Below are 23,456 nucleotides of genomic sequence, written 5' to 3' on the forward strand. Positions count from 1 at the left end.
TGCATATGTTATCTATTCTTTTCGAAGTTTCCTGAAGTTAAACCTAATTTGTTTTGCTAATGCAAAAAATGAGGACCACTTAAAATCATTGGATTTTTTTTTTTTCTTTTTGGGTCACACCCAGCGATACACAGGGGTCACTCCTGGCTCTGCACTCAGGAATTACCCCTGGCGGTGCTCAGGGGACCATATGGGATGCTGGGAATCAAACCCTGATCTGCTGTGTGCAAGGCAAATGCCCTACCCACTGTGCTATTGCTCCAGCCCCATCATTGGATTTTTTTTTTTAATCAAAACAAACCTTTCTTTATTTGTAAGTATAACTAAGTTTAATACTCATTTAGCATTGGAAATTAGGTATTTGAAGTCTTGAAACTAAACATCTCATTTAGTAATGGTCAGAAGTAGTGATTAGATTTAATCATTTTGTAGCATATAAAGGTAAAGTTTACCTTATAAGTTATTTTATGCCCTGTGAGACTGAAAAATATTTAATTTCCTGGACTGAGGATGTAGCTCAGTAGAATATTTGGCCTTGCATGCGTGTAAACCTGGGTTTGACCCCTGGCACTACCAAAAAAAAGTCTTACAGGATTATGCTAAATATATTATTTTGGCATTCTTACAGTGGGTAGGGCGTTTGCCTTGCACGTGGCCGACCTGTGTTCGATTCCTTCATCTCTCTTGAAGGGCCCAGCAAACTACTTAGAGTATTCCCCCAGCATGGAAAAGCCTGGCAAGCTATCCGTGGTATATTCGATATGCCAAAAACAGTAACAAGTCTCACAAGACGTTACTGATGCCCCCTCGAGCAAATCGATGAACAACAGGACAGGAATACAGTGCTACTATTATTTAAATTAGGGGAGCTACATTCTACATATTTTCCTTTAGAGTAATATACATCAGTGGCCAGAGAGAATGCAGTAGGTAGGGCGCTTGCTGAATTTAATCCCTGGCACCCCACATGGTTACCAGAGCCCTGCCAGGAGTGCTCCCTGGGCTCAGAGCCAGGCATGAGTACTGAGCATTGCTGAGAGTGGTTCCAACTTCCCCCCTCTACCCCAAAACACACACACCAAAGAGAGTAATATAGCATCTGTAGTGATAAAATATACCAAAGTGTATTTGTGGTTTTGTTATGCATTCAACAACATACTAGCAATTTTACAGTCTCAGTATCACATGTCTCAGATGTCTTTCATGAGGAAGGAAGCAGTCCTTGGGGAAATCTGATTGTATGTGCCAAATGAGGGATTTGTTTGAGGAATATACAGAGTTAAAACAGAAAAAAAACAGCTTCCAAGAATTCAAGAGAAGCTAATTATTATTCAGTTGTCATCTCATTCCTTCTAACACTATTGTTATCATCCCTGTTAAAAATCATATGAGTGAATTCTCACTAGACATTCTTTGTTCTTTTCTCCATATTCCTTTTTTTTTTCTTAGACATCACTATAATAGTTATCATTCACAGCTGTAGACAAATTCACCCTTACCAGTTTTCTTCCCTTCACTATCTGGTTATAACTAAGATAACTGCCTTTCATATAACAATTTTTTTTGCCACCAACTGTCACTATATTCCCCTTTGCAGTGTTTTTAAAGATGAAATTAGTTTGTCTCGTCTACTTTGTCTATTTTTTCTTTTTTTCTATAATACTGTTTTAACAATTTTCTTTCAAATTATAATTACCTTTGGTATGCCTGGCCAAATTTTTTCTAGGTTTGAATGTCTAGCTTGGCTGCCTTCTTTAAAGCTAATTTCCACATGGGTGTCCAGTGGAAAGAGCATGGGCTTTGGAGTCAGACACATCTGGGTTCGAATCCTGGTTCCACAGTTACTTTCTCTGTATGACTTTAAGTAAGTTTCTTTATCTCATCAAGACTCATTTAACAATAAAAATTCATATATAAAATATATACTTTAGGGGATTTTTTGAGGAGTCTTTAAAATAAATTTCCTAAAATGTTTGGCACATACTAGATACATAGAAATGTTAGTTCTCATCTTTTTCCTCATATCCATAATTGTAAATTTGACTTTTATCTCACTTTTACAGTACAATATATAATCTTATAAAACATTTTTTTTTAATAGCAGATTTGGGGGCTGGAGGGATGGCACAGCAGGTAGTGTGTTTGCCTTGCACACGGTCAACCCAGGTTCGATTCCCAGCATCCTATATGGTCCCGTAGCACCACCAGGAGTAACCCCTGTACATCGCTGGGTGTGACCCAAAGAAAGAAAAAAAAAAAAAAACCATAATAATAATAAATAGCCAATTTTTGGAGCATCTGTAGTGTTTATTGTTTCATTGTAAGTGTTATCAATTTGACACTGAGTCTGAAAATTTTCTTAAATGAGAAAATTTCTTAAATGAGAAAATTTTACCACTTTGTCATGTTTTTTTTTTGTTTTTCTTCCTATCCAAAATAACCTGACCATGGGCTGGAGAAATAGCACAGCGGGGCGGGCGTTTGCCTTGCACACAGCAGACCCGGGTTCAATTCCCAGCATCCCATATGGTCCCCTGAGTACCACCAGGGGTAATTCCTGAGTGCAGAACCAGGAGTTACCCCTGTGCATTGCCGGGTATGACCCAAAAAGAAAAAAAAAAAAGTTCAAAACAATCTGACCAATTTAAAAAATAACAAATTCTTATTCTTTGCTCTTTTTATAGACTGTTACTAAGTCATAACTTAAGACAACCTAGTTATTCTTAACATAGTTCAGCAATAAAAATTAAATTGAATAAACTGAACTTTCTTAATGCTAATTGCTTAAAAAAATTGTTGGGGTGGTAAGTTATTGCTGAAAGGTGTTTGTTGGATAAGTGAAGTAACCTTCCAACTCTGGTTACAGGACAATGTACTCTCATATACCCAGCAATACCCAGCGTTTTAAATGTCAGAACAAAGTAACACTATATAATGACTTGTCCTGGTCCTGGTCCTTGACTTCATTGTGCACTTCCCCAAAATGGAGCACTATTTTGTCACATGCCACATTTTCTAGACATGCTTTACAACCAGATTTCAAGCCTTTAATACTGTATCTCCTTTGCTTACCCACTCTTCACTTTCTTTCATAGTTCTGCCCATCAAGAGGCAAAACTAGTTCTGATAGGTCTATCATTTAAGAGGTTAAATCGGAAATGGATATCTCTATCTCAGTTTCTTTAATAAGTGTCAGGGAAACAAAAAGACACAGTGGAGTGAATTGTACATACAGTTAAAGTAAATTCTAATGTGAGGACTTTGGATTCTGATGGAAAAGAATAAACAATTGGAGGCAATTAATTTGGGATTAAATATTAAATGATAAAATTAACAAATTAACAGATTCTTTTTCAGGCATGATAATCTTATGATTCTGTAAGAAAATGTCCACAAATTTTAGAAATGCATACTAAAACACAGGAATAAAAAAAAATACCTGATTTTTGCTTCAGCCAATAATAGGAACAAAAGATAAAGGCGAGAAAGTAATAATAATTTTGAATCAGGTGCCAAGTATATGAGGTGCAATGTCCTAGTGTATTTTTTCCATAACGTAAATAATTATAGTGTATTATTTATGTTATTAAACAGATCTTATTAAGGGACCTCAGTTTATACCCACTTTATTAAACTTAAACTAAACACACTCATTAACCCTGTGCATCGTTGATATGACTTTTTTGGGGGGGGGGTCATACCTGGCGATGCACAGGGGTTACACCTGGCTCATGCACTCAGGAATTACTCCTGGCGGTGCTCGAGGAACCATATGGGATGCTGGGAATTGAACCGGGTCAGCTGCGTGCAAGGCAAACACCCTACCCGCTCTGCTATTGCACCAGCCTTGAGTTGATATGACTTGCTTGTTTTTGCAATGGAAGACTCCTGTTTTCCTTTTATCTAGCCAGCCCTCTTTCCATCAGTGTGATAATTATAAATAGAAATGAAAGAGATTGTCTTTATGATTCTAGGCCTAAAAACTTCTTCCAACTCAAATTCATTCCTTTTACTTCTGTGACAACCTATTCTTTCTCTTCCTCCTACTATCTTTCCATAATTCTTTGTTTATAACATGTTCTGTATTCAGTCCTCTCTGTTTTGAGTAGGAGATACAAATTTTTCTCAGTCATCCAATGACTCTGAGTAGTGTCATTTATAAGTGACTTTTTGATTTAATGATTTGTAGCTAAAGAAAAAATATATATTACATATTTATAATATTTGAGTTTCAAATAATTTTAAGCTTGACTAACATTTTTAAAGATTTATTTTTTTCTGCACCAGAATGTATTGACATTTATTTTTCTACGACAGTATGACAATTCTCTAAGATGTCAACTCTGAAAGAATATATTATTCATGGATAGGGAAGGCATATCGGAATTCATATTAATATGTTTTCATGTTCTCTATTTGTGTTGTTCATTATTTTTCCATTTTCCCCCTAGAATCAAGATTTGTTTGCCACATCACAAAATAAAGAATTTGATCCTCTTGGTCCCTTGCCACCGGGATGGGGTAAGTTATATGAATTTATTTCATTGATTTGAGGTATTTTGGAGGATATGCTGTTACTGCTTGAGGGGTTATCTGAGAAAATTTGGGGTAGTGTTGCTTTGATTCCTAGTAAAAAAAAAAAAAATTCCAAGATGACTTTTATTATTGAGAACTTTGAAATTTAGAATTATTTTAATCTTCTAAAGTTAAAAGATAATTTGCTTACTCCACAACAGAAAGAAATGTATTATTAATGCATGCATCAATTTAGACTTTAAAATATTATGCTTAGTGAAGAAAGGCAGTCTCAATAGACAATAAAAGTTTATTTTATACAGAATTCTTGAAATGATAGCACTATGGAGAGTGAATAGAGAACAGTAGTTGCTAGGAAAGACAACAAGCAAAGTGGGAGGTAGCATAAGTAGTTCTTTTTTTTTTTTTTTTTTTTTTTGCTTTCTGGGTCACACCTGGCGATGCACAGGGGTTACTCCTGGCTCTGCATTCAGGAATTACCCCTGGCCGTGCTCAGGGGACCATATGGGATGCTGGGATTTGAACCCGGGTCAGCCGCGTGCAAGGTAAACGCCCTACCCGCTGTGCTATCTCTCCAGCCCCAGTTCTTATGTGTGGTTGAATCGTACTATATATTGATTATACGCTGGTGGTAATCAAGCAGATCTATACATAAAGTAAAAATGCATAGAACAACACATTCATATAAATGAAATCAGTTTTATTTTGTTTTTCTTTTTGGGTCACACCTGGCTCTGCACTTAGGAACCACTCCTGGCAGTGCTCAGGGGACCATATGGGATGCTGGGAATCGAACCCGGGTCGGTCGTGTGGGATTTGATTGAGTCAACCTTACCTGAGAAAGGGGGACCTGTTTCATTGGTGACTTAGTGTCCTTCATCATCCTTTACAAGGCACATAAGCATGCTTGGTTATAAGGTACATTCAATAGCTTAATTCTTAAAACGCTGAGGTCTGGGGCTGGAGTGATAGCATAGCGGGTGGGGCGTTTGCCTTGCACGCGGCCGACTCGGGTTTGATTCCCAGTATCCTATATGTTCCCCCGAGCACCGCTAGGAATAATTTCTGAGTGCATGAGCCAGGAATAACCCCTGTGCATCGCTGGTGTGACCCAGAACAAAAAGAAAAGAAAAACCTATAAAATCAGGGCCAGAACTACAGTAACAATGTGTAGGGTGCTTGCCTTGCACACATTTGACCCAGATTCAATCCTCAGCATCTCATGGTCCCCAAAGCACTGCCAGGAATGATCCTTGAGTGCAGTGCCAGAAATAAACCCTGAGCATCACAAATCTGGCCCCCAAAAAGCAAACTAAGTAAGTAATAAATCAGTGGTTAAATAAATAAAAACTACAAAATCAGGGACCAGCAGATAAGGCACTTGCTTTTGTACACAGCAAACCCAGGTTTAGTCTCCAAGCATCCCATATGTTCTGCCAGCCATCACTAGGTGTGATTTCTGAGTGTAGAGCCAGCAATAACCCCAGAGATCAGCAGGTGTGGCGCCAAAACAAAACAAACCAAAATCCCTACAAAACCAGTAATAAATTGAGAAATGGAAATTTAAGTCTTTTTACTTTGAGGAAGAAAACTGTGCCAAGTCTAATGCTTCTTTTTCTTTCTTTTTTAAAAATTATTTAAGAGAAGAGAACGGACAACAATGGTAGAGTATATTTTGTCAACCACAATACTCGTATAACCCAATGGGAAGACCCCAGAAGTCAAGGGTAAGAACTTTCAGTTTAGTAATATATAGTTAATCTCTTAAAGATTTTACTGTTTTCTGACTTAATCATGAAAAGAAATGTTATTTCCTGAAGGGCCTTTTTTTTTATATTAATCACCCACATACTTTCAAAAGAGCAAAGTACATTTAACTTGATTGCAGTTGACCCAAGTTTGATCCCTGGCACTTCATACAGTGATTTGAACCCCTGAGATCCCTGATCCCTGATCAGGAGTGATCCCTGATCTCAGAGCTAGGAGTAGCTCTGAGCACAGCCAGGTGTGGTCCCTAACTATATATAAAATAGGTTCCAGGGGCAGGGAGCTTAAGTTAGGGATACGACAGGTCATATTTTGTTTAGAAAAATGATGGTATAGGGCAGGATGATTCTTAGGTAGGGGAGTCTAGATTTTACATTGGTAGTGGGGACAATGAGTCCTATATTGAGAAAACAGTTTGATCAGACATATTTTTAGTACTGTTAGTAGTACTAAAGAAGTTCAACAGTATTGAAATAAGACTCTAAAATCAAATCAAAATCGATGAAACCAGAGGCAAGAAGCACTAGTTTAGGTATCTGAAAAGAAAAGTGGAGGTGGGGAAATAGGGAGAGGGGTTTAGCAAGCTAAGTCCATTGCTTTGCATGCAGGAGGCCCCTGTTTGGCCCACATGATTCCTCCGGTACCTCTGGCATCTCCAGCATAAAGCCAGAAGTAGACTTCAATGCAAATGAAAAATAATAAATTTTCTTGGAATTATTTTATTTAAAACTGTTGGTCTAGAGAGAGCATATACGACTTTAGGTGCTTGCCTTATAATCCTCAGTATCATATATATCAATGCCCCACGAGTACTCCAGTATCACCAGGAGTAAGTGAGCCAAGGAGAAACATGGAGCACTGCCAGGTGTGATCCAATAACAAAAACAAAGCAAACAACAACAATAAACCAACCAAGGCCAGTGTTATAAAGTTTATTTTTTTTCCCCCTCGGCTCCTGTTTATGGTTAAATATATATAATGATCCTTGATTGATTTTTAAGTATAAAGAAGAAATTTTCTCCTATTTTGGAAATAAAAACAAAATAACATCCATGTTTGCCTTTTAATATTAAGTCACCTAAACAACACATATGAAACAATGTTGTTAATAATTACGTTAAATGATATTTTATTTTCCATCTGTGAATTTCTCTTCAGTGATCATAGCTCCCAGGTAATGTGTCTGGGTAGTGGTTCAAGACTGCAGTTTACTGTGGCATGGGGCCACTGTAAACAATAATGTATTTTAGTCTCAATCACATAATAATTAACAAGTATTTAATAAATTGGAACTAAAGTAGTTAAGTACATTTTTCAACTACTTGGAATAGATGGTACTAAAATTTGTACAGAACCATAAAACTCCTCAAATATGAAGTAGAGCAAAGAAAATATCTACAACAAATTGTCATGGGAAAACTGTATAGCCACATGTAAAAATAATGAAATTAGAACCCTAATTTTGCTAATTAGAAACTACTTAAAAATTAAATTTAGTTACCTAGCAAATAAATTTTCTATTTGTTTGTTTTTTCTTTTCCCCTGTGTTTAGCCAATTAAATGAAAAACCCTTACCTGAAGGCTGGGAAATGAGATTCACAGTGGATGGAATTCCTTATTTTGTGGATCATAATAGAAGAACTACCACCTATATAGATCCCCGCACAGGAAAATCTGCCCTGTAAGTTTTGTAAACATTGTATATTACAATGAAGGTGTGGTTTTTTTTCCAATAAAGATAAAAGATTTAAAAAATCATTGAATAGGGGAGGGCTTATAGAGAACGGGAGGGAAATGAAGATCAGATCAGAGGTGTAACAGTGGGGGAGGGTCTTTGGTGGTGGTGTTGTACGGTAACTTTGTATATCAATATTATAAACTTTGGGTCAGAGAGAGAGTATAGGGGGTAAAGATGCTTGCCTTTTATGCATCCAACCCCAGTTTGTTCCCCAGCATTTCATGTGGCTCCCCGAGTATTGCCAGGTATGAGCCCTGAGCACAGCTGGGTATGGCCCTGAAACAAAACAACAGTACATTAAACTTTTTTTTTCTTTTTGGGTCACACCCAGCAATGCTCAGGGGTCATTCCTGACTCTGCACTCAGAAATTACCCCTGGCGGTGCTCAGGGGACCATATGGGATGCTGGGAATCGAATCCGTGTCGGCTGTGAGCAAGGCAAACGCCCGACCTGCTGTGCTATCGCTCCAGCCCCCAACAGTACATTAAATTTAAATATTACTGTAACCATATTTCCTAAGCTGTAATTTTTTTCTTTAATTTTAATAACATCAATCAGTATAGAATGATACCTAAGATTTTAATAAAGATCTGATTTAATAAAATAAAAACATGTTTTTATTACTTCATATTTTATCTTACAAGAAGCTGTTATAATGTTATATTAACATTCTTTTTCAGAGACAATGGACCCCAGATAGCCTATGTACGAGACTTCAAGGCAAAGGTTCAGTATTTCCGTTTCTGGTGTCAGGTTAGTATTGGCAGTGTATTTCTGAACTCTCTTTTCTTTTGTTATATTCTCTATATTACATAGTCAGTGATTGTGAAATTAATAAACTTATAGGAAAACAGGTAAAACTGTTATTAATTTTTCTCCTCTCTTTTTAGGCCAAAATAAGTTTATCAGATTCTGTTCATAGAAAAAATAACTTGAAACTATTTTTTATTTTTTCCTTTTTGGGTCACATCCAGGATTGCACAGGGGTCACTCCTGGCTCATGCACTCAGGAATCACCCCTTGCGGTACTCAGGGGATCATATGGAATGCTGGGATTTGAACCCGGGTTGGCCGCTTGCAAGGCAAACGCCCTACCCGCTGTGCTATCACTCCAGCCCCAACTTGAAACTATTAATTAGAAAATATTGCTTTTTTTTCTCTAGTACCCATTATTCTGAGGGTGCAAAAATCTTCAGATGGTTGATTTAAAACATTTTCTTATCTTTGGCCAGAGCAGTACACCAGGTGGGGCTTTGTTTTGAACATTGCCCACCCAGGTTCAATCCCTGGCATCACATATGGTTCCCAGAGTACTCCTAGGAATAATTCTTAAATGAAAAGCTAGGTGTGACATCTGAGCATCATCATGTGTGGCTTAAAAATTAAAATTTTTTTCTGCCATAAATTGTAACTTTTTATCTAGTATCTGATAAAAGTAACTTTGATAAATACAATATCAAATTCAGCATTTTTCCAGTATGTGATTAACTATCTCTGATGATTTAGTATTTACTGAATGGTTTCTTACAGACTCCAAATTGATGCAGAGTGTTACTTTTATGATTATTTTAAAACTCAAAACTCAGCATTCCACTTGTGGATCAACTTCATCCCAATATTGACTAGTTATTTTTCTATTTCAGCAACTGGCCATGCCACAGCACACAAAGATTACAGTGACAAGAAAAACATTGTTTGAGGATTCCTTTCAACAGGTAATGTTTCAGCACTCAACTGCCTATTTGCCAGCCCAGAACCTCCATTAGATGCCAATATATTATTATAAGTTTTGATGGAATCTTTCAACTTTAAGTCTAATCCCATTCCTAGCCATCTGACACTTAATATTTAAAAATATGCAGATAGTTTTGGAGGTGTGTTTTGTGTATGTTCTGTGCTTTTCAAATGTCAGTAAGTCATACAATTGTAGAGATGAGTGAGTTAAGGTTCCCTTTAAACTAAGTGTTTGATTTAAAATAGATATTTGAGTAAGAAAAGTGGGATTTATTAGTCAAGTGTTGAAATACTTGATTTGAATGTTACTGGCTGAGTAGAAGAGGAGAGGAAACAACTTATACTTTCACATTACTTGCTTTTCATATGTTTGATACTAACAAGAATTGAACCCAGGGTCTCACAATTGCAAGAAAAATGCTTTACAACTGAGCTACATCTCCAGCCTTATTATTTGGATTTTTGCAATTACTTTTTACAGAACATGAGTACCCTTTTTTTTTTTTTTTTTTTTTGGCTTTTTGGCTCTCACTCAGCAGTGCTCGGGGTTACTCTTGGCTCTGTACTCAGGAATTACTACTGGCAGTGCTCAGGGGACCATATGGGATGCACAGGATCAAACCCTGGTTGACCGCAAGCAAGGCAAAACACCCCTTACTGCTGTTCTGTCACTCTGGCTCCTTGAGTTGCTTTTTTTTTTTTTTTTTTTGTTTCTTTTTGGGTCACACCCGGCAATGCACAGGAGTTACTCCTGGCTCATGCACTCAGGAATCACTCCTGGCAGTGCTCAGGGGACCATATGGGATGCTGGGAATTGAACCCAGGCCGGCCACGTGCAAGCAAATGCCCTACCCACTGTACTATCATTCCGGTCCCTGGATAATGTTTTATTAACATAGCACCATTACTTACAGAACAGTTATAGGAGGATAATATTTTTTCATATTTGGTATTCAATAAGTGGTGTTTGAAACTATTTTAAACCTGTAATATCCCTCATTTGCATTGCTGTGTGTCTGACTTAAAGAATTTATGGAATATCTGTCAAAGCTTTGAATTTTGAATTTTTGTGACATCTGTGATTTTCTTGTTCAGTGGAATAAGTATTCATTAAAGTAATGTTAACTGGTTTTGTGAAGCGTAAGAGAACACTGACAAAAATATTATTTATTTAGACTTTGAATATTTAAATGTGACACTTACAAAGTTACTGTATTATTTTTGTTCTTTTTTTCTTCCTATTTTTCCCTAAAGTTATAATTAATTAATTAATTAAATAATACTAAAGTTCTATTCACCTAAGTTTGAACAAATAATTTATTAGTTTTACAGCAGAAGATTTACCCATGATAGCCAAATAATGGTAATGTCTACATATATAGAAATAAACTGACCACTGTTGTAGGACATACAGCTTAATTAGTTTTACCAGGTACTTTATGTGTTTCTGTTGAGAATGAGTTTCCAAAATTGAATATATTCTCTCAGTCACTTGTTTTATTTCCAAGTAACCAGTACACTCTGATGCATACCATTTTGCTGCAAAGCAGACTCGAACTTGCACAAGACCTGAGTTTAATCCCCTATACCTACTGCCAAAAAAAGGTCTGATGATGTCAATAATTATTCTAAGCAAGTAAGAATGACCTTATAAATAATATGAAGAGAGGTTGGGTTTTTTTTTTAGCAGTAGGATTAATAGTAAAGAATCACAGGACTTGAGATGTGGTTCAGTGGTGGGCACCTGTTTCACATGTGTAACGTCCTGGGTTTGAACTCTGGTACCATACACACACAAATAACAAGAATAATCTCATCATAAAGATAGAGATATGTGTAATATATAAAATAAACTTATTTGTGGGGCTGGAGTGATAGCACAGCGGGTAGGGTGTTTGCCTTGCACGAGGCCGACCCGGGTTCAAATTCCAGCATCCCATATGGTCCCCTGAGCACCGCCAGGGGTGATTCCTGAGTTCATGAGCCAGGAGTGACCCCTGTGCATTGCAGGGTGTGACCCAAAAAGCAAAAAAAAATAAAATAAAATAAACTTATTTGTCTTTTGCAGATGTGTTATTGATTAGACTACCAAAAAAGCTAATACATTGTGGGGTAGTGGAGATTTCAAATCTGGAAGTAGCAGAATGGTGGTGTTTCAGCAATTGTTTTTACCGATTCTTTTATGGTACTGTTTTATAGATAATGAGCTTCAGTCCTCAAGATCTGCGAAGACGTTTGTGGGTGATTTTTCCGGGAGAAGAAGGTTTAGATTATGGAGGTGTAGCAAGGTAGTGTAACATGAATGCTTAGAACTTAGTTTCTGTCAGGTATCATTGCTTGCTAATATTGTTTGTCTTATATTTCAGACAAATTAGCAAATTATTGTAACTTTTACTATTTTGTAGTTACAGTGTTTCAATGAACTTTAATTCAACATTTTTTAGGTTTTGCTAATTGATTTCACCAATATCATTCATTTAATCCTTGAGATACCATTGTGAGATAGAATTAACAGTGTGGGGCCAGAGCAATAGTACAGCAGGTAGGGCATTTGCCTTGCATGCGGCCGAGCAAGTTCAATCCCTGGCATCATATATGGTCCCCCAAACATGACCAGGAGTAATTCCTGACTGCAGAGCCTGAGCATCACTGGGTGTGACCGAAAAAAAAAAAATTTAACAGTGATTAGGTTTGGGAGCTCAACTAGGCATATTACTAAATTGTAGACCCTGGATCCAAGCTTCAGTCATCAAACCATTGTTAATATACCATCTCAGGTTTATTTCACAGAGCACACATGCCATAAAATAATAGGTTGCTTTCCCCATCACAGATTATCAGTAGGATAGTCATTAGTTTTCTTTCTCTTTTTTTTTTTTAGGGGTGGGTGGTGGTGGTTTTGGGCCACATCCAGTGGTGCTTAGGGGTTACTCTTAGCTCTGCACTTAGGAATCACTTCTGGCAGTGCTTGGGACCATAGGGATACCGGGATCAAACCTGGGTCCACCATGTGCAAGGCAGGTTACCCGCTGTACTATCTCTCTGACCCAAGTTATCAGTTTCTTAATTGAGATAAATATTAGTTCTGTTTTAAGATATAGACTTCTGTATATTTGAAATTTTCAATTCTGCTCCTTCAGATTAGAGTTTTGTAACAAATTGTAGAAAATAAACAAATTGCTTTGCTTATTCCACAACAACATATCAATTAAAAATTTGTATAGTATTTCTCTTCTCTCAGGATTATTCCTGAAAGGGGCTGGAGCAATAGCACAACGGGTAGGGCGTTTGCCTTGCACACTGCCAACCCAGGCTCAATTCCCAGCATCCCATATGGTCCCCTGAGCACCACCAGGGTAATTGCTGAGTGCAGAGCCAGGAGTAATCCTTGTGCATTCGCCAAGTGTGACCCAAAAAGAAAAAAAAAAAAAGGATTACTCCTGAGAGCAGTGTACACTGAAGAAACTTTGAAGAAACATAGAAACAGTAGTCCCCATTCTTTTGAGTAAGTCTACATTCTCATGACTTAAGTATGTTCTATCCCATAATAAACATACATATATGTATGTATGTGTGCTGCACAGTGTAAGTAAAATGACATTTAAGTCCTTTTCCTGCATTTCTGTAGCAAAACCCAGACCAAATACTTCATTTATAAAATAAGAATAGACATACCAGGGGCTGGAGCAATAGCACAGCGGGTAGAGCATTTGCCTTGCACGCAGCCGACCCGGGTTCGAATCCCAGCATCCCCATATGGTCCCCTGAGCACCGCCAGGGGTGATTCCTGAGTGCAGAGCCAGGAGTAACCCCTGTGCATCGCCAGGTGTGACCCAAAAAGCAAAAAAAAAAAAGAATAGACATACCAGGGCTGTCACTCATGGCAGGGCTCAGGGACCACATGGAGTGCCAGGGATCAGACCTGGGTCAGCTCATGTGCAAGGCAAGTATCCTATCTGCTGTACTATCTCTCTGGCCCTATGGCTGTATTTCAATATTTTTATTATTGTTGTCTTTCAAAGTCCATGTTTCAAAATTGATAGGTATGAATAAAAATAATTTTGTATAAAGTGAAATAACTTAGAAGGGAAGCAGTTATTTAAAAATCAGCAGTATTAAAATATGAGAAGCATTACTGCCAGAATCCAGGAACTAAAAGGACAAGGTGTCTTTGTCACATTGATTGGAAAGATAATACAACAGGCGCTTCCTTGTATGCAACTAACCAACTAACCTGGGTTCATCCTTGGCACATTTGGTCCCCTATGCCCTAAGTAAGCCTTAAGCAGCACTAGGTGTGGCCCAAAACTAAGCAAACCATAGTCTTGGTCAAACTGATAACCATTTTATTCCCCCAATTTTACTCTGGCTATACTTCCAGAACCAGTGGTTTTACATAGTAACTTATAAACTTGAGATTCATTGTTATTTTTACAACATTTGACATTGTTTCTCAAAACATTTCCTATTAAATGAGTGACTTGAATTAAGTGCCTTGTTGCCTCTGTGAAATCGGAAGGTTTTTTATTTATCTAAACAGCACTCGGAGATTATTTATAACTTAATAATATATAAAATTGGGGTCAGAGCCATGGTATAGCAGGTAAGGCATTTGCCTTGCATGCGACTGAACCTAGTTCAATTCCTGGCATCCTATATGGTTCCCCAAGCACTGCTAGCAGTAATTTCTGAGTACAGAGCCAGAAGTACCCCTGAGCATTGCCAGGTATGACCCAAAAAGACAAAATAATAATATACAGAATAATAATATATTTGTTTCAGCTGCTGTAACCACAAAGGTCAAAAAAAAATTTAATCTTACCTATGCATAGTATTTCATCATTCTAACATTTTCTCAGTTTAATGTCTCTGAAGATAGAATGTGTATCATGATTTTAATTGAAAAAAGTTATGACTTGTCACATTTCTTCAATGTTTTATATACTTGCAATATAACCATATATATACACACACGACCAACCCAGGTTCAATTCCCAGCACCCCATATGGTTCCCCAAGCACCACTAGGAGTAATTCCTGAGTGCAGAGCCAGGAGTAACCCCTGAGCATCGCTGGGTGTGACACAAAAAGAAAAAAAAAGGAGTGTAAATTTTTAAGAAATCTGTAGTGCTGCTCTAAGATTTACTGGCATGGTTACTTAGAAGATTTCTCACTCAATTTTCTTTTGATTTCAGAGAGTGGTTCTTTCTTTTGTCTCATGAAGTGTTGAACCCAATGTATTGCCTGTTTGAATATGCAGGAAAGGATAACTACTGCTTGCAAATAAACCCTGCTTCTTATATCAATCCAGATCATCTGAAATATTTTCGTTTTATTGGCAGATTTATTGCCATGGTAAGTAGAAGTGAAGAACTATATTTATTTTGCTAATATAGTGAGACCAAAGCATTGTTTCCCTAAGAGTCTCATTTAATTTTTTTCTCATAACCAAGATCACTTAGAAATTGAAGATTAGATTTGCTATATTTGCCTTTTCCCCTGTAATGTGCTATAAGAGGTCATATGACAAGGTTGCATTAATTAATGGGAGTGGAGGTAGGAGTCTCCCAAGAGTTCTCAGGATAGCTAGGGGCCCTTTCCCATGATTCTCAGCCAGGATGCTCTTAGTTCAGTTCAAGACCCCAGGATACACTGCTGCTTAGGCCCTGTGGTGACACAGCTTATCCAGAAATGGGGTTGGCTGCATATAGAGCCTGTGAATTAACTGTTGTTCTGTCTGTCCCCTAATGTGATTTTTATTGGCATGTCATGATTTACTGTTAAAATTCTTATATTTAGTATTTAGTTAGTGTCACTCTACAATAGATTGGGGTAGCCTTTATTTAAATGAAGAACTCTGCAGTATCTATTATAAATTGTTGGGGTTTGTTTTTTGTTTTCTTACATAGGCTCTGTTCCATGGGAAGTTTATAGACACTGGTTTTTCTTTACCATTCTATAAGCGTATCTTGAACAAACCAGTTGGGCTCAAGGATTTAGAATCCATTGATCCAGAATTTTACAATTCTCTCATCTGGGTTAAGTAAGTTTATTTCTACTTTATTAATATGAACTACATTTTTATTGGTAAATTTAGAGTATAATAATGCATTTGTTTTATTTAAATGAGTTGTTATCTAACCCTGTCTTATTCAGTATGAGAAATTTTACAGAAATATAACTAAATTCTTGGTCAGAAATGACATTGTCATAGTATGATGTTCTATTTTTTTGCTTTGGGTTAATACTACAGATTAATACCAGATTTTTAATACTTAAAGATCATAGCTCTTTGGTTACAAACTTATTATTGAAATTGCATAATGAAGTGTTAATTTCATTTGTGCAGAGAAAACAATATTGAAGAATGTGGTTTGGAAATGTACTTCTCCGTCGATAAAGAAATTTTAGGTGAAATCAAGAGTCATGATTTGAAACCCAATGGTGGCAATATTCTTGTAACAGAAGAAAATAAAGAGGAATATATCAGGTGAGAGAGAATTCTTTTTATACTGTTTTGCCTTTCTGATGAACTTCAGTATACTGTTTATTACGTTGCAATACTAGTAGACAGTGTTTTTCCCCCAGTTCTGTTCATCAAATCCCAGTTTCATGTATGCAAAAATGCCTTTTGCCACTGAGCTAGGCGTAAGAACATTTACATATTCTTAATTCCAGTTTTGTCATCTCAGTCTTAGATTTCTCACATCTGCTTCTTCTTGAATTCCAGTTTCTGAGTCTCTAGCACTTTTTTTTTGAAGGAGGAAGAGGGGTTTGTGCCACACTGGGTGTTGCATAGGGGCTTATGCTGGTGGTGCTCAGGGGGCTTATGCTGTGCCACGGATCAAACCTGGTTGTATGCAAAGCAGGCGCCCTACCTGCTGTACTCACTCTCTGGCCCCATTTTTCACTTTTAAAATGTTTATCTAATTCAGCTATCATGTGATTAGTATTTGTATGGTATATCTCCCATCATTCTTTCATTTGAATCGTGTCTCTTTTTTGTTTTGGAGTCCTCTTTTTCCCCCAGCAGCACCATGGAGGCCACCAGAGCTATAGCTGTTAGGGCTCAGAAGGCCATATGTTTCTGAGGATCAAACCTGGGGTCCTGTATATGCCAGGTATATAGTCTAGCCCCTTCAGCTATCTCCCTGACCCTGAGTTTTGTCTTTGTACTTAAAGTTTCCCATTCTTTCTGGTTAATCAGTTCTTTACATTTTTTAATTGCAGTGTTTAGTATATTTACATTTGTTATGATTGACATAGTTAAGTCTTCTGCCTTGTTTCTTTTTCCGAAGTTCCTTGTATCATCTTTTTCTGCCTTTTGAATTCAGTAATTTTTAGGCTTTTTGTCTCTTCTTTTATTTCTTATTATTATACTGCATTAATATTTTATTATTTTGTTCCTGTTGTTCTGGGAACTACACTTAGCATCAGAGATTGAATCCAGGACCTGGTACTTGTAAAGTATGTGTTCTACCTCTTGAATCACATCGTCAACCACATACAATTTTAATTTTTATAGTCATTACTGTGATTATGCTGTCTATCCTTAAGTTTTCACTTATTATCTTCACATATAAAAATATAACTTAATACAATATTACAACTTATTGGAAGCTTGTATTAGTGTAATTTCATTTTTCTCTAGCCCTTTATGCTATTACTATTTTTTGGTAACTCAGTACCGTATTTTTTTTCTTTAAGTAATCAGTAGATTTTTTTAAAAAGATATTAAGAAATCTGTTTTTCAATAATCTATTATTTCCCTTTGATTTCTCTCACTGTGCAATAAATGCTTTTAATTTTTATCTGAAAATGTTCTGGTGTCTTCAGTTTTCTGTTTTGTTTCGTGTTGGGCCACACCCAGCTGTACTCAGGGCTGATTACCAGTTCTGTGCTCAAGAATCACTGCTGGTGGGGCTAGAGTGATAGCACAGCGGGTAGGGCATTTGCCTTGCACACAGCCAACCCAGGTTCGATTCCCAGCATCCCATATGATCCCCTGAGAACCGCACAGGAGTAATTCCTGAGTGCAGTGCCAGGAGCAACCCCTGTGCATTGCCAGGTGTGACCCAAAAAGCAAAAACAAAAAAAAGAAACACTGCTAGTGAATTCAGAGGACCATATACAGGGGATTGAACTCGGGTCAGCCTTGTGTAAGGCAAACACCTTGCCCACTATACTACTTCTCCAGATCCTAATGTCTTCAGTAATTGAGTTTTTGAATAGTATTTAATTTCTATGGCTATATAATTCTAATGGGTTCTTGTTTGTTTGTTTATCTTTGGGGGCCACACTCAGCAATGCTCAAGGGTTACTCTTGGCTTCCGCACTCAGGAATTACTCCTGGTGGTTTTCAGGGGACCATATGGGTTGTGGGGAATGAACCCAGGTCAGCTGCTTGCAAGGCAAACATCCTACCCACTTAAACTATCTCTGTCTAGCCTATAGTTGGTATTATTTTGTATTTAAAATTTTTTTCCCCTAGCTGGAGCAATAGCACAGCAGGTAGGGCGTTTGCCTTGCACGCGGCCGGCCTGGGTTCGATTCCCAGCATCCCATATGGTCCCCCGAGCACTGCCAGGAGTAATTCCTGAGTGCATGAGCCAGGAGTAACCCCTGTGCATCGCCGGGTGTGACCCAAAAACCAAAAAAAAAAAATATTTCCCCTAATCACTAAGAAAATGATGGCTGCAGGAACCAGTTGGGATGGGAGATGCATGCCAAAAGTAGATAATGGACCAAACATGATGACTTCTCAGTGTCTGTGTTGCAAGCTATAATGCCCAAAAGTAGAGAGAGAGTATGGGGAATATTGTCTGCCTTAGAGGCAGGGGAAGGGTGGGAAAGGGGTGGTATACCCCGGATATTGGTGGTGGGGAATGTGCACTGGTGGAGGGATAGGTGTTTGATCATTGTGAGATTGTAACCCAAACATGAAAGCTTGTAACTATCTCACAGTGATTCAATAAAATTTTAAAAATTAAAAAAAAAAATGGGGGGGGGAATTTTCCCCTAGTTTTCTGTTTTTCCCTTTTTGCTATTTTATTTATTTATTCATTTATTTATTTGGCTTTTTGGGTCACACCCAGCGATGCACAGGAGTTGCTCCTGGATCATGCACTCAGGAATTACTCCTGGCATTGCTCAGGGGACCGTATGGGATGCTGGGAATCAAGCCCGGGCCGGCCGCATGCAAGGCAAACGCTCTAGCCACTGTGCTATCGCTCCAGCCGCAGGCAAGCTCTTTTAACTACTTCATTATCTCTATAGCTCCTTGTTTTTCTTTTAGAAATACTTTTTGGGTCTAGAGTGATAGCATATCAGGTAGAGTGTTTGCCTTACATGCAGCTGACTGGGTTTGGTCCCTGGCACCCCGAGGATGCCCAGTATGGCCCCAAATTTTTTTTTTTAATTTTTTTTCCTCCATCTCTTTATTATTGTTGTAGTTGATAGGGTTGTGATTACTGAGGTTGTACACATGCTTGAGTGTGATGCTTGCTAAGGATTTGCACATCAGGCTGTGGCACTTGCTCACTTGGCTAAAGTGGTGCTCACTGAGGTTTGCTCTCTTCTATTGTAGTACTTGATACATCATGCCTGGGGTTGCACTTTTTGAGTCAACAATTGCACATTTCAGTTGTGGTATTCTTGGTGGTTCACAAGCTTGCAATCCTGGGGATCACAAATAGCAGAGTTTCCAGGATCATGTGTAGCACATGTGAGACATTGGAAGAGTGAACTCTTGATTCTGTATTGCAAGACAGGTGTTAAACCACTATTTTATTCCTGTAGACCTCCCACCCTCGAAATGCCCTATGATGCTTGGCCTGACCATGTGCAAGGCAGTAATTGCAGTGCTTGAATATCGTTAGTGCCTCACCAGCAGTGTTTGTGGGGCCATGCAGTGTCAATAATTGTGATTTTAACTGTTAATTATATATCTTCATAGATAAAATTGAAGAAAATAAAAATTGCGGCCAGGCATGAATAGTACTTGAAATAGTATAGTATAATGAAATGATTGATACTGTATTGAGTCTGGAATATATTCTGCCTGTTGTTCATTAATATAGCCTATTTTTGCAACTACTTAAGGCTAATTAAATTTACACTTAGAATTTAAGGGTAGTGCTCACTTTGGCAGCACATACAGTAAAATTGGAACAATACGGAGAAGATAAGCATGTCCCCTGTGTAAAGATGACACGCAAAATCATGAAGTGTTCATATTTTTGAGTATGGTGGTGTGAAAATGTACACTGGTAGAGGGATGGGTGTTGGAACATTGTATGACTGAAACCTGATCACAGAAGTTTTCTAACTATCTCACAGTGATTCAGTTAAAAAAAAAATTAAACAGTAAAATCTAAATTTCCTGATAACTGATTTTGTTTTAAATATTTATTTACCAGAATGGTAGCTGAATGGAGGTTGTCTCGAGGTGTTGAAGAACAGACACAAGCTTTCTTTGAGGGCTTTAATGAAATTCTTCCCCAGCAGTATTTGCAATACTTTGATGCAAAAGAACTAGAGGTAATGGGTTTTTCTTCCTTTCTCTGTTGCATACTAGTAAATGATGTCTTCAGGTGTCTACTCACTTCAGTTTCTCATCTTTCTGGTAGAAGTAGTAACTTTATGTGCTGGCAGAATGCTTTGAGCCATCCCTAGTGATTCATAATTTGTCCAGAGTATTGCAGAAAAGTAGGATTATTCTCATAACATTACAAGAATGACTAACTTGCTACCTATGTGTATGTTACACTACTTATGGACACTCATATAACTTAGTTATATGTTATAACTGGAGCTGGAGTGGGCTGGAGCAATAGCACAGGGGTTGGGTATTCGCCTTTCACACGGCCAACCTGAGTTTGTTTCCTCCGCCCCTCTTGGAGAACCCGGCAAGCTACCCTTGCCAAAAACAGTAACAATAAGTCTCTCAATGAGAGATGTTACTGGTGCCCGCTCGAACGAATTGATGAGCAACAGGATGACAGTGATGTTATGTAGGCAAAGTTCTTGATACAATTTATAAATCAGAAACAATTTATAATTGTTTCTTGAAAGTTGTTTAATGATATTAATTTGGGGAGTGGGTTAGGGTTTAGGGCCACGCCTGGCAATGCTCAGGGTTTACTCTTGACTCTATGCTCAGAAATTACTCTTGGTAGTGCTTGGAGGACCATTTGGATGCTGAGGATCAAACCTGGCTTGGCTGCATGCAAGATTAAAACTGCCATGCTAAAACTATGGCCCCTAATATTTTTATCTATAAATTTGAGCTATAATTGATGTTGACATAATTTTAGTTTTAGGTATGCAACATAATAATTAGAAATTTATACACACTGAAATATAATCATCACAATGTGTACATTTACCATCATTTCTAGCTACTTTTAAATTAGGAGTCTATATAGCACTTTTACATAGGTTGTACAGTTACTTAAAGAAACCGTTTGTCTTTTCAATCCTTCAGGTCCTTTTATGTGGAATGCAAGAGATTGATTTGAATGATTGGCAAAGACATGCTATCTACCGTCATTATACTAGAACAAGCAAACAAATCATGTGGTTCTGGCAGGTTTGTCTCAACTTCTATTAGCAGGCACTATAATACTTTAAAATCACTTAAAATTTATGGAAATATTACAGAATACAATGTACTAGTATGTTCTTACCCTTCATTTTATTCTATGCATTATAATAAATAGATGTAAATTATAATAGTATCCTTTTAAGAGTTGCCAAGAAGCAATATGTATCTTTATTGGGGATTAGGAATTGTTTATAAATTGTACTTGACAGTGCTCAGGTATTATTCCTACCTCTGTACTCAGAGGAACATAAAAGGTCTAGGGTTAGAAGCATGCAAGGCATGGCCCTTTATCCCTGCACTGTCTTTTTATCACTTTTCAGTCTAGTATCATCTTGCACTCCTCTCTCTCTCTCTCTCTCTCTCTGTCTCTCTGTCTCTCTCTCTCTCTTTCTCTCTCTCTCTCCCTCCCTCTTTCTCTCCCTCCCTCCCTCCCTCCCTCTCTCTCTCTTCTCCCCTCTCTCTTCCCCCCCCTCTCCCTCTCCCTCCCCCTCCTTCCTTTCCTCTCCCCTTTTTGGGTCACACTCGGCAATGCTCAGGGATTACTCCTGGCTCTGCACTCAGGAATTTTTCCTGGCAGTGCTCAGGGGACCATATGGGATGCCAGGGATCAAACCTGGTTCAGTCACATGCAAGGGAAACACCCTACCCACTGTACCATTACTTAGACCCCTCAAAGAATAATGTTTAATCCTAGTTATACTTTTATTTAAAAAACTAATCTTGGCCAGAAAAATTGTACAATAAGTTGGTGTTTACCTTGCATATGGTAAACCCAGGTTCAATCCCTGGCATCCTACATGGTTCCCCAACCACTGCCAGGAGTAACACCTAAGAATTGGTAAGTATGCTCCAAAACAAAAACAAAAATACTAAACTTTTGTATTATTAGAATTATATTAATAGTATTATAGCCATATAACTTAGTCTTATATTCATGTGCCTAAACTTTAAAGGACATTGAGTAAAGAAAGTTATTAGGACTTTCTTTATTTGGATCAAAATTCTATGACTTTAGGGGCTGGAGCAATAGCACAGCGGGTAGGGCGTTTGCCTTGCACGTGGCCGACCTGGGTTCGGTTCCCAGCATCACATATGATCCCCTGAGCACCACCAGGGGTAATTCCTGAGTGCAGAGCCAGGAGTGACCCCTGTGCATCACCGGGTGTGACCCAAAAAGAAAAAAAAAATTCTGTGACTTTAAATTCATTTATTTATTTAAAGAAATGGTTTGTGCTGCATCAAACTCTTTGTCCTAGGTAACTACATGAATGTCATGTAGAACAGAATAAAGGGGGAGAAGGGCTGCCTATGGAGACCTGTTGTTGAGACTGCAATGAGTAGAAAACATTTCCCTGTAAGAATGATTTTCAGATTTAAGTAGAATAGAGATTGTTTAACTTTGGCTGTACAAATGGGGATAGGTACAGAGGGATCATTCATTGTCTAGTGCATCTGACACAAATTCAGCATTTAAAATAAGTATAGTTTTCTTTTTGTGCTGGATATAGTGTAATGTGTGTCTATGTGTCTTTGGATATGCTTTCAACAGTTTGTTAAAGAAATTGATAATGAGAAAAGAATGAGACTTCTGCAGTTTGTTACTGGAACCTGCCGACTACCAGTTGGAGGATTTGCTGACCTCATGGGTATGTATACATAAGTTACTTTCCAAGATCAGAGCAGTAGTACAGCCTTGCATGCATCTAACCTGGGTTTAATCCCTGGCATCCCATATGTTCTCCCTGGCATCCTTTATAGTCCCCCAAGCACTGCTAGGAGTGATTCTTGAATGCAGAGCCAGGAGAAACCCCTGAATACTGCAGGTATGGCCCAAAAACAAACAAAAAAACCCACTTTAATATTATTTATTTTTTATTTATTTATTTAGTATTATTAAATGCAAAATCATATAGGGAAATAAATATATATGTATGCATGCCTCTCGGAGAGCCTGGCAAGCTACCGAGAGTATTCCACCCGCACAGCAGAGCCTGGCAAACTCTCTGTGGCATACTCAATATGCCAAAAACAATAACAATAACAGGTCTCATTCTCCTGACCCTGAAAGAGCTTCC

The 23,456-nt window shown here is 37.9% G+C and overlaps 1 protein-coding gene and 1 non-coding gene across 4 annotated transcripts in view; both read left to right on the forward strand.

Moving 5' to 3' along the window:
* The window catches only part of ITCH (itchy E3 ubiquitin protein ligase), a 102,723-nt gene that overhangs the window by 71,479 nt on the left and 7,788 nt on the right, over positions 1 to 23,456 (forward strand). For all 3 annotated transcript variants that reach the window (XM_004612555.2, XM_055138453.1, XM_055138455.1), the window contains 12 exons: positions 4,452 to 4,521; positions 6,179 to 6,263; positions 7,856 to 7,984; positions 8,723 to 8,795; positions 9,686 to 9,757; positions 11,976 to 12,064; positions 14,972 to 15,131; positions 15,686 to 15,819; positions 16,126 to 16,266; positions 20,195 to 20,315; positions 21,262 to 21,366; positions 22,931 to 23,027. In XM_004612555.2, coding sequence (XP_004612612.1) covers positions 4,452 to 4,521; positions 6,179 to 6,263; positions 7,856 to 7,984; positions 8,723 to 8,795; positions 9,686 to 9,757; positions 11,976 to 12,064; positions 14,972 to 15,131; positions 15,686 to 15,819; positions 16,126 to 16,266; positions 20,195 to 20,315; positions 21,262 to 21,366; positions 22,931 to 23,027 — 1,276 coding nt within the window. The remainder of the gene's footprint in view (positions 1 to 4,451; positions 4,522 to 6,178; positions 6,264 to 7,855; positions 7,985 to 8,722; positions 8,796 to 9,685; positions 9,758 to 11,975; positions 12,065 to 14,971; positions 15,132 to 15,685; positions 15,820 to 16,125; positions 16,267 to 20,194; positions 20,316 to 21,261; positions 21,367 to 22,930; positions 23,028 to 23,456) is intronic.
* LOC129405252 (U6 spliceosomal RNA) lies at positions 19,911 to 20,017 on the forward strand. Its single transcript, XR_008630435.1, has one exon. It is a non-coding gene; the product is annotated as a U6 spliceosomal RNA (small nuclear RNA).

The sequence above is a fragment of the Sorex araneus genome, chromosome 5, assembly GCF_027595985.1.
Source record: "Sorex araneus isolate mSorAra2 chromosome 5, mSorAra2.pri, whole genome shotgun sequence".
In the NCBI taxonomy this organism is placed as follows: Eukaryota; Metazoa; Chordata; class Mammalia; order Eulipotyphla; family Soricidae; genus Sorex; species Sorex araneus.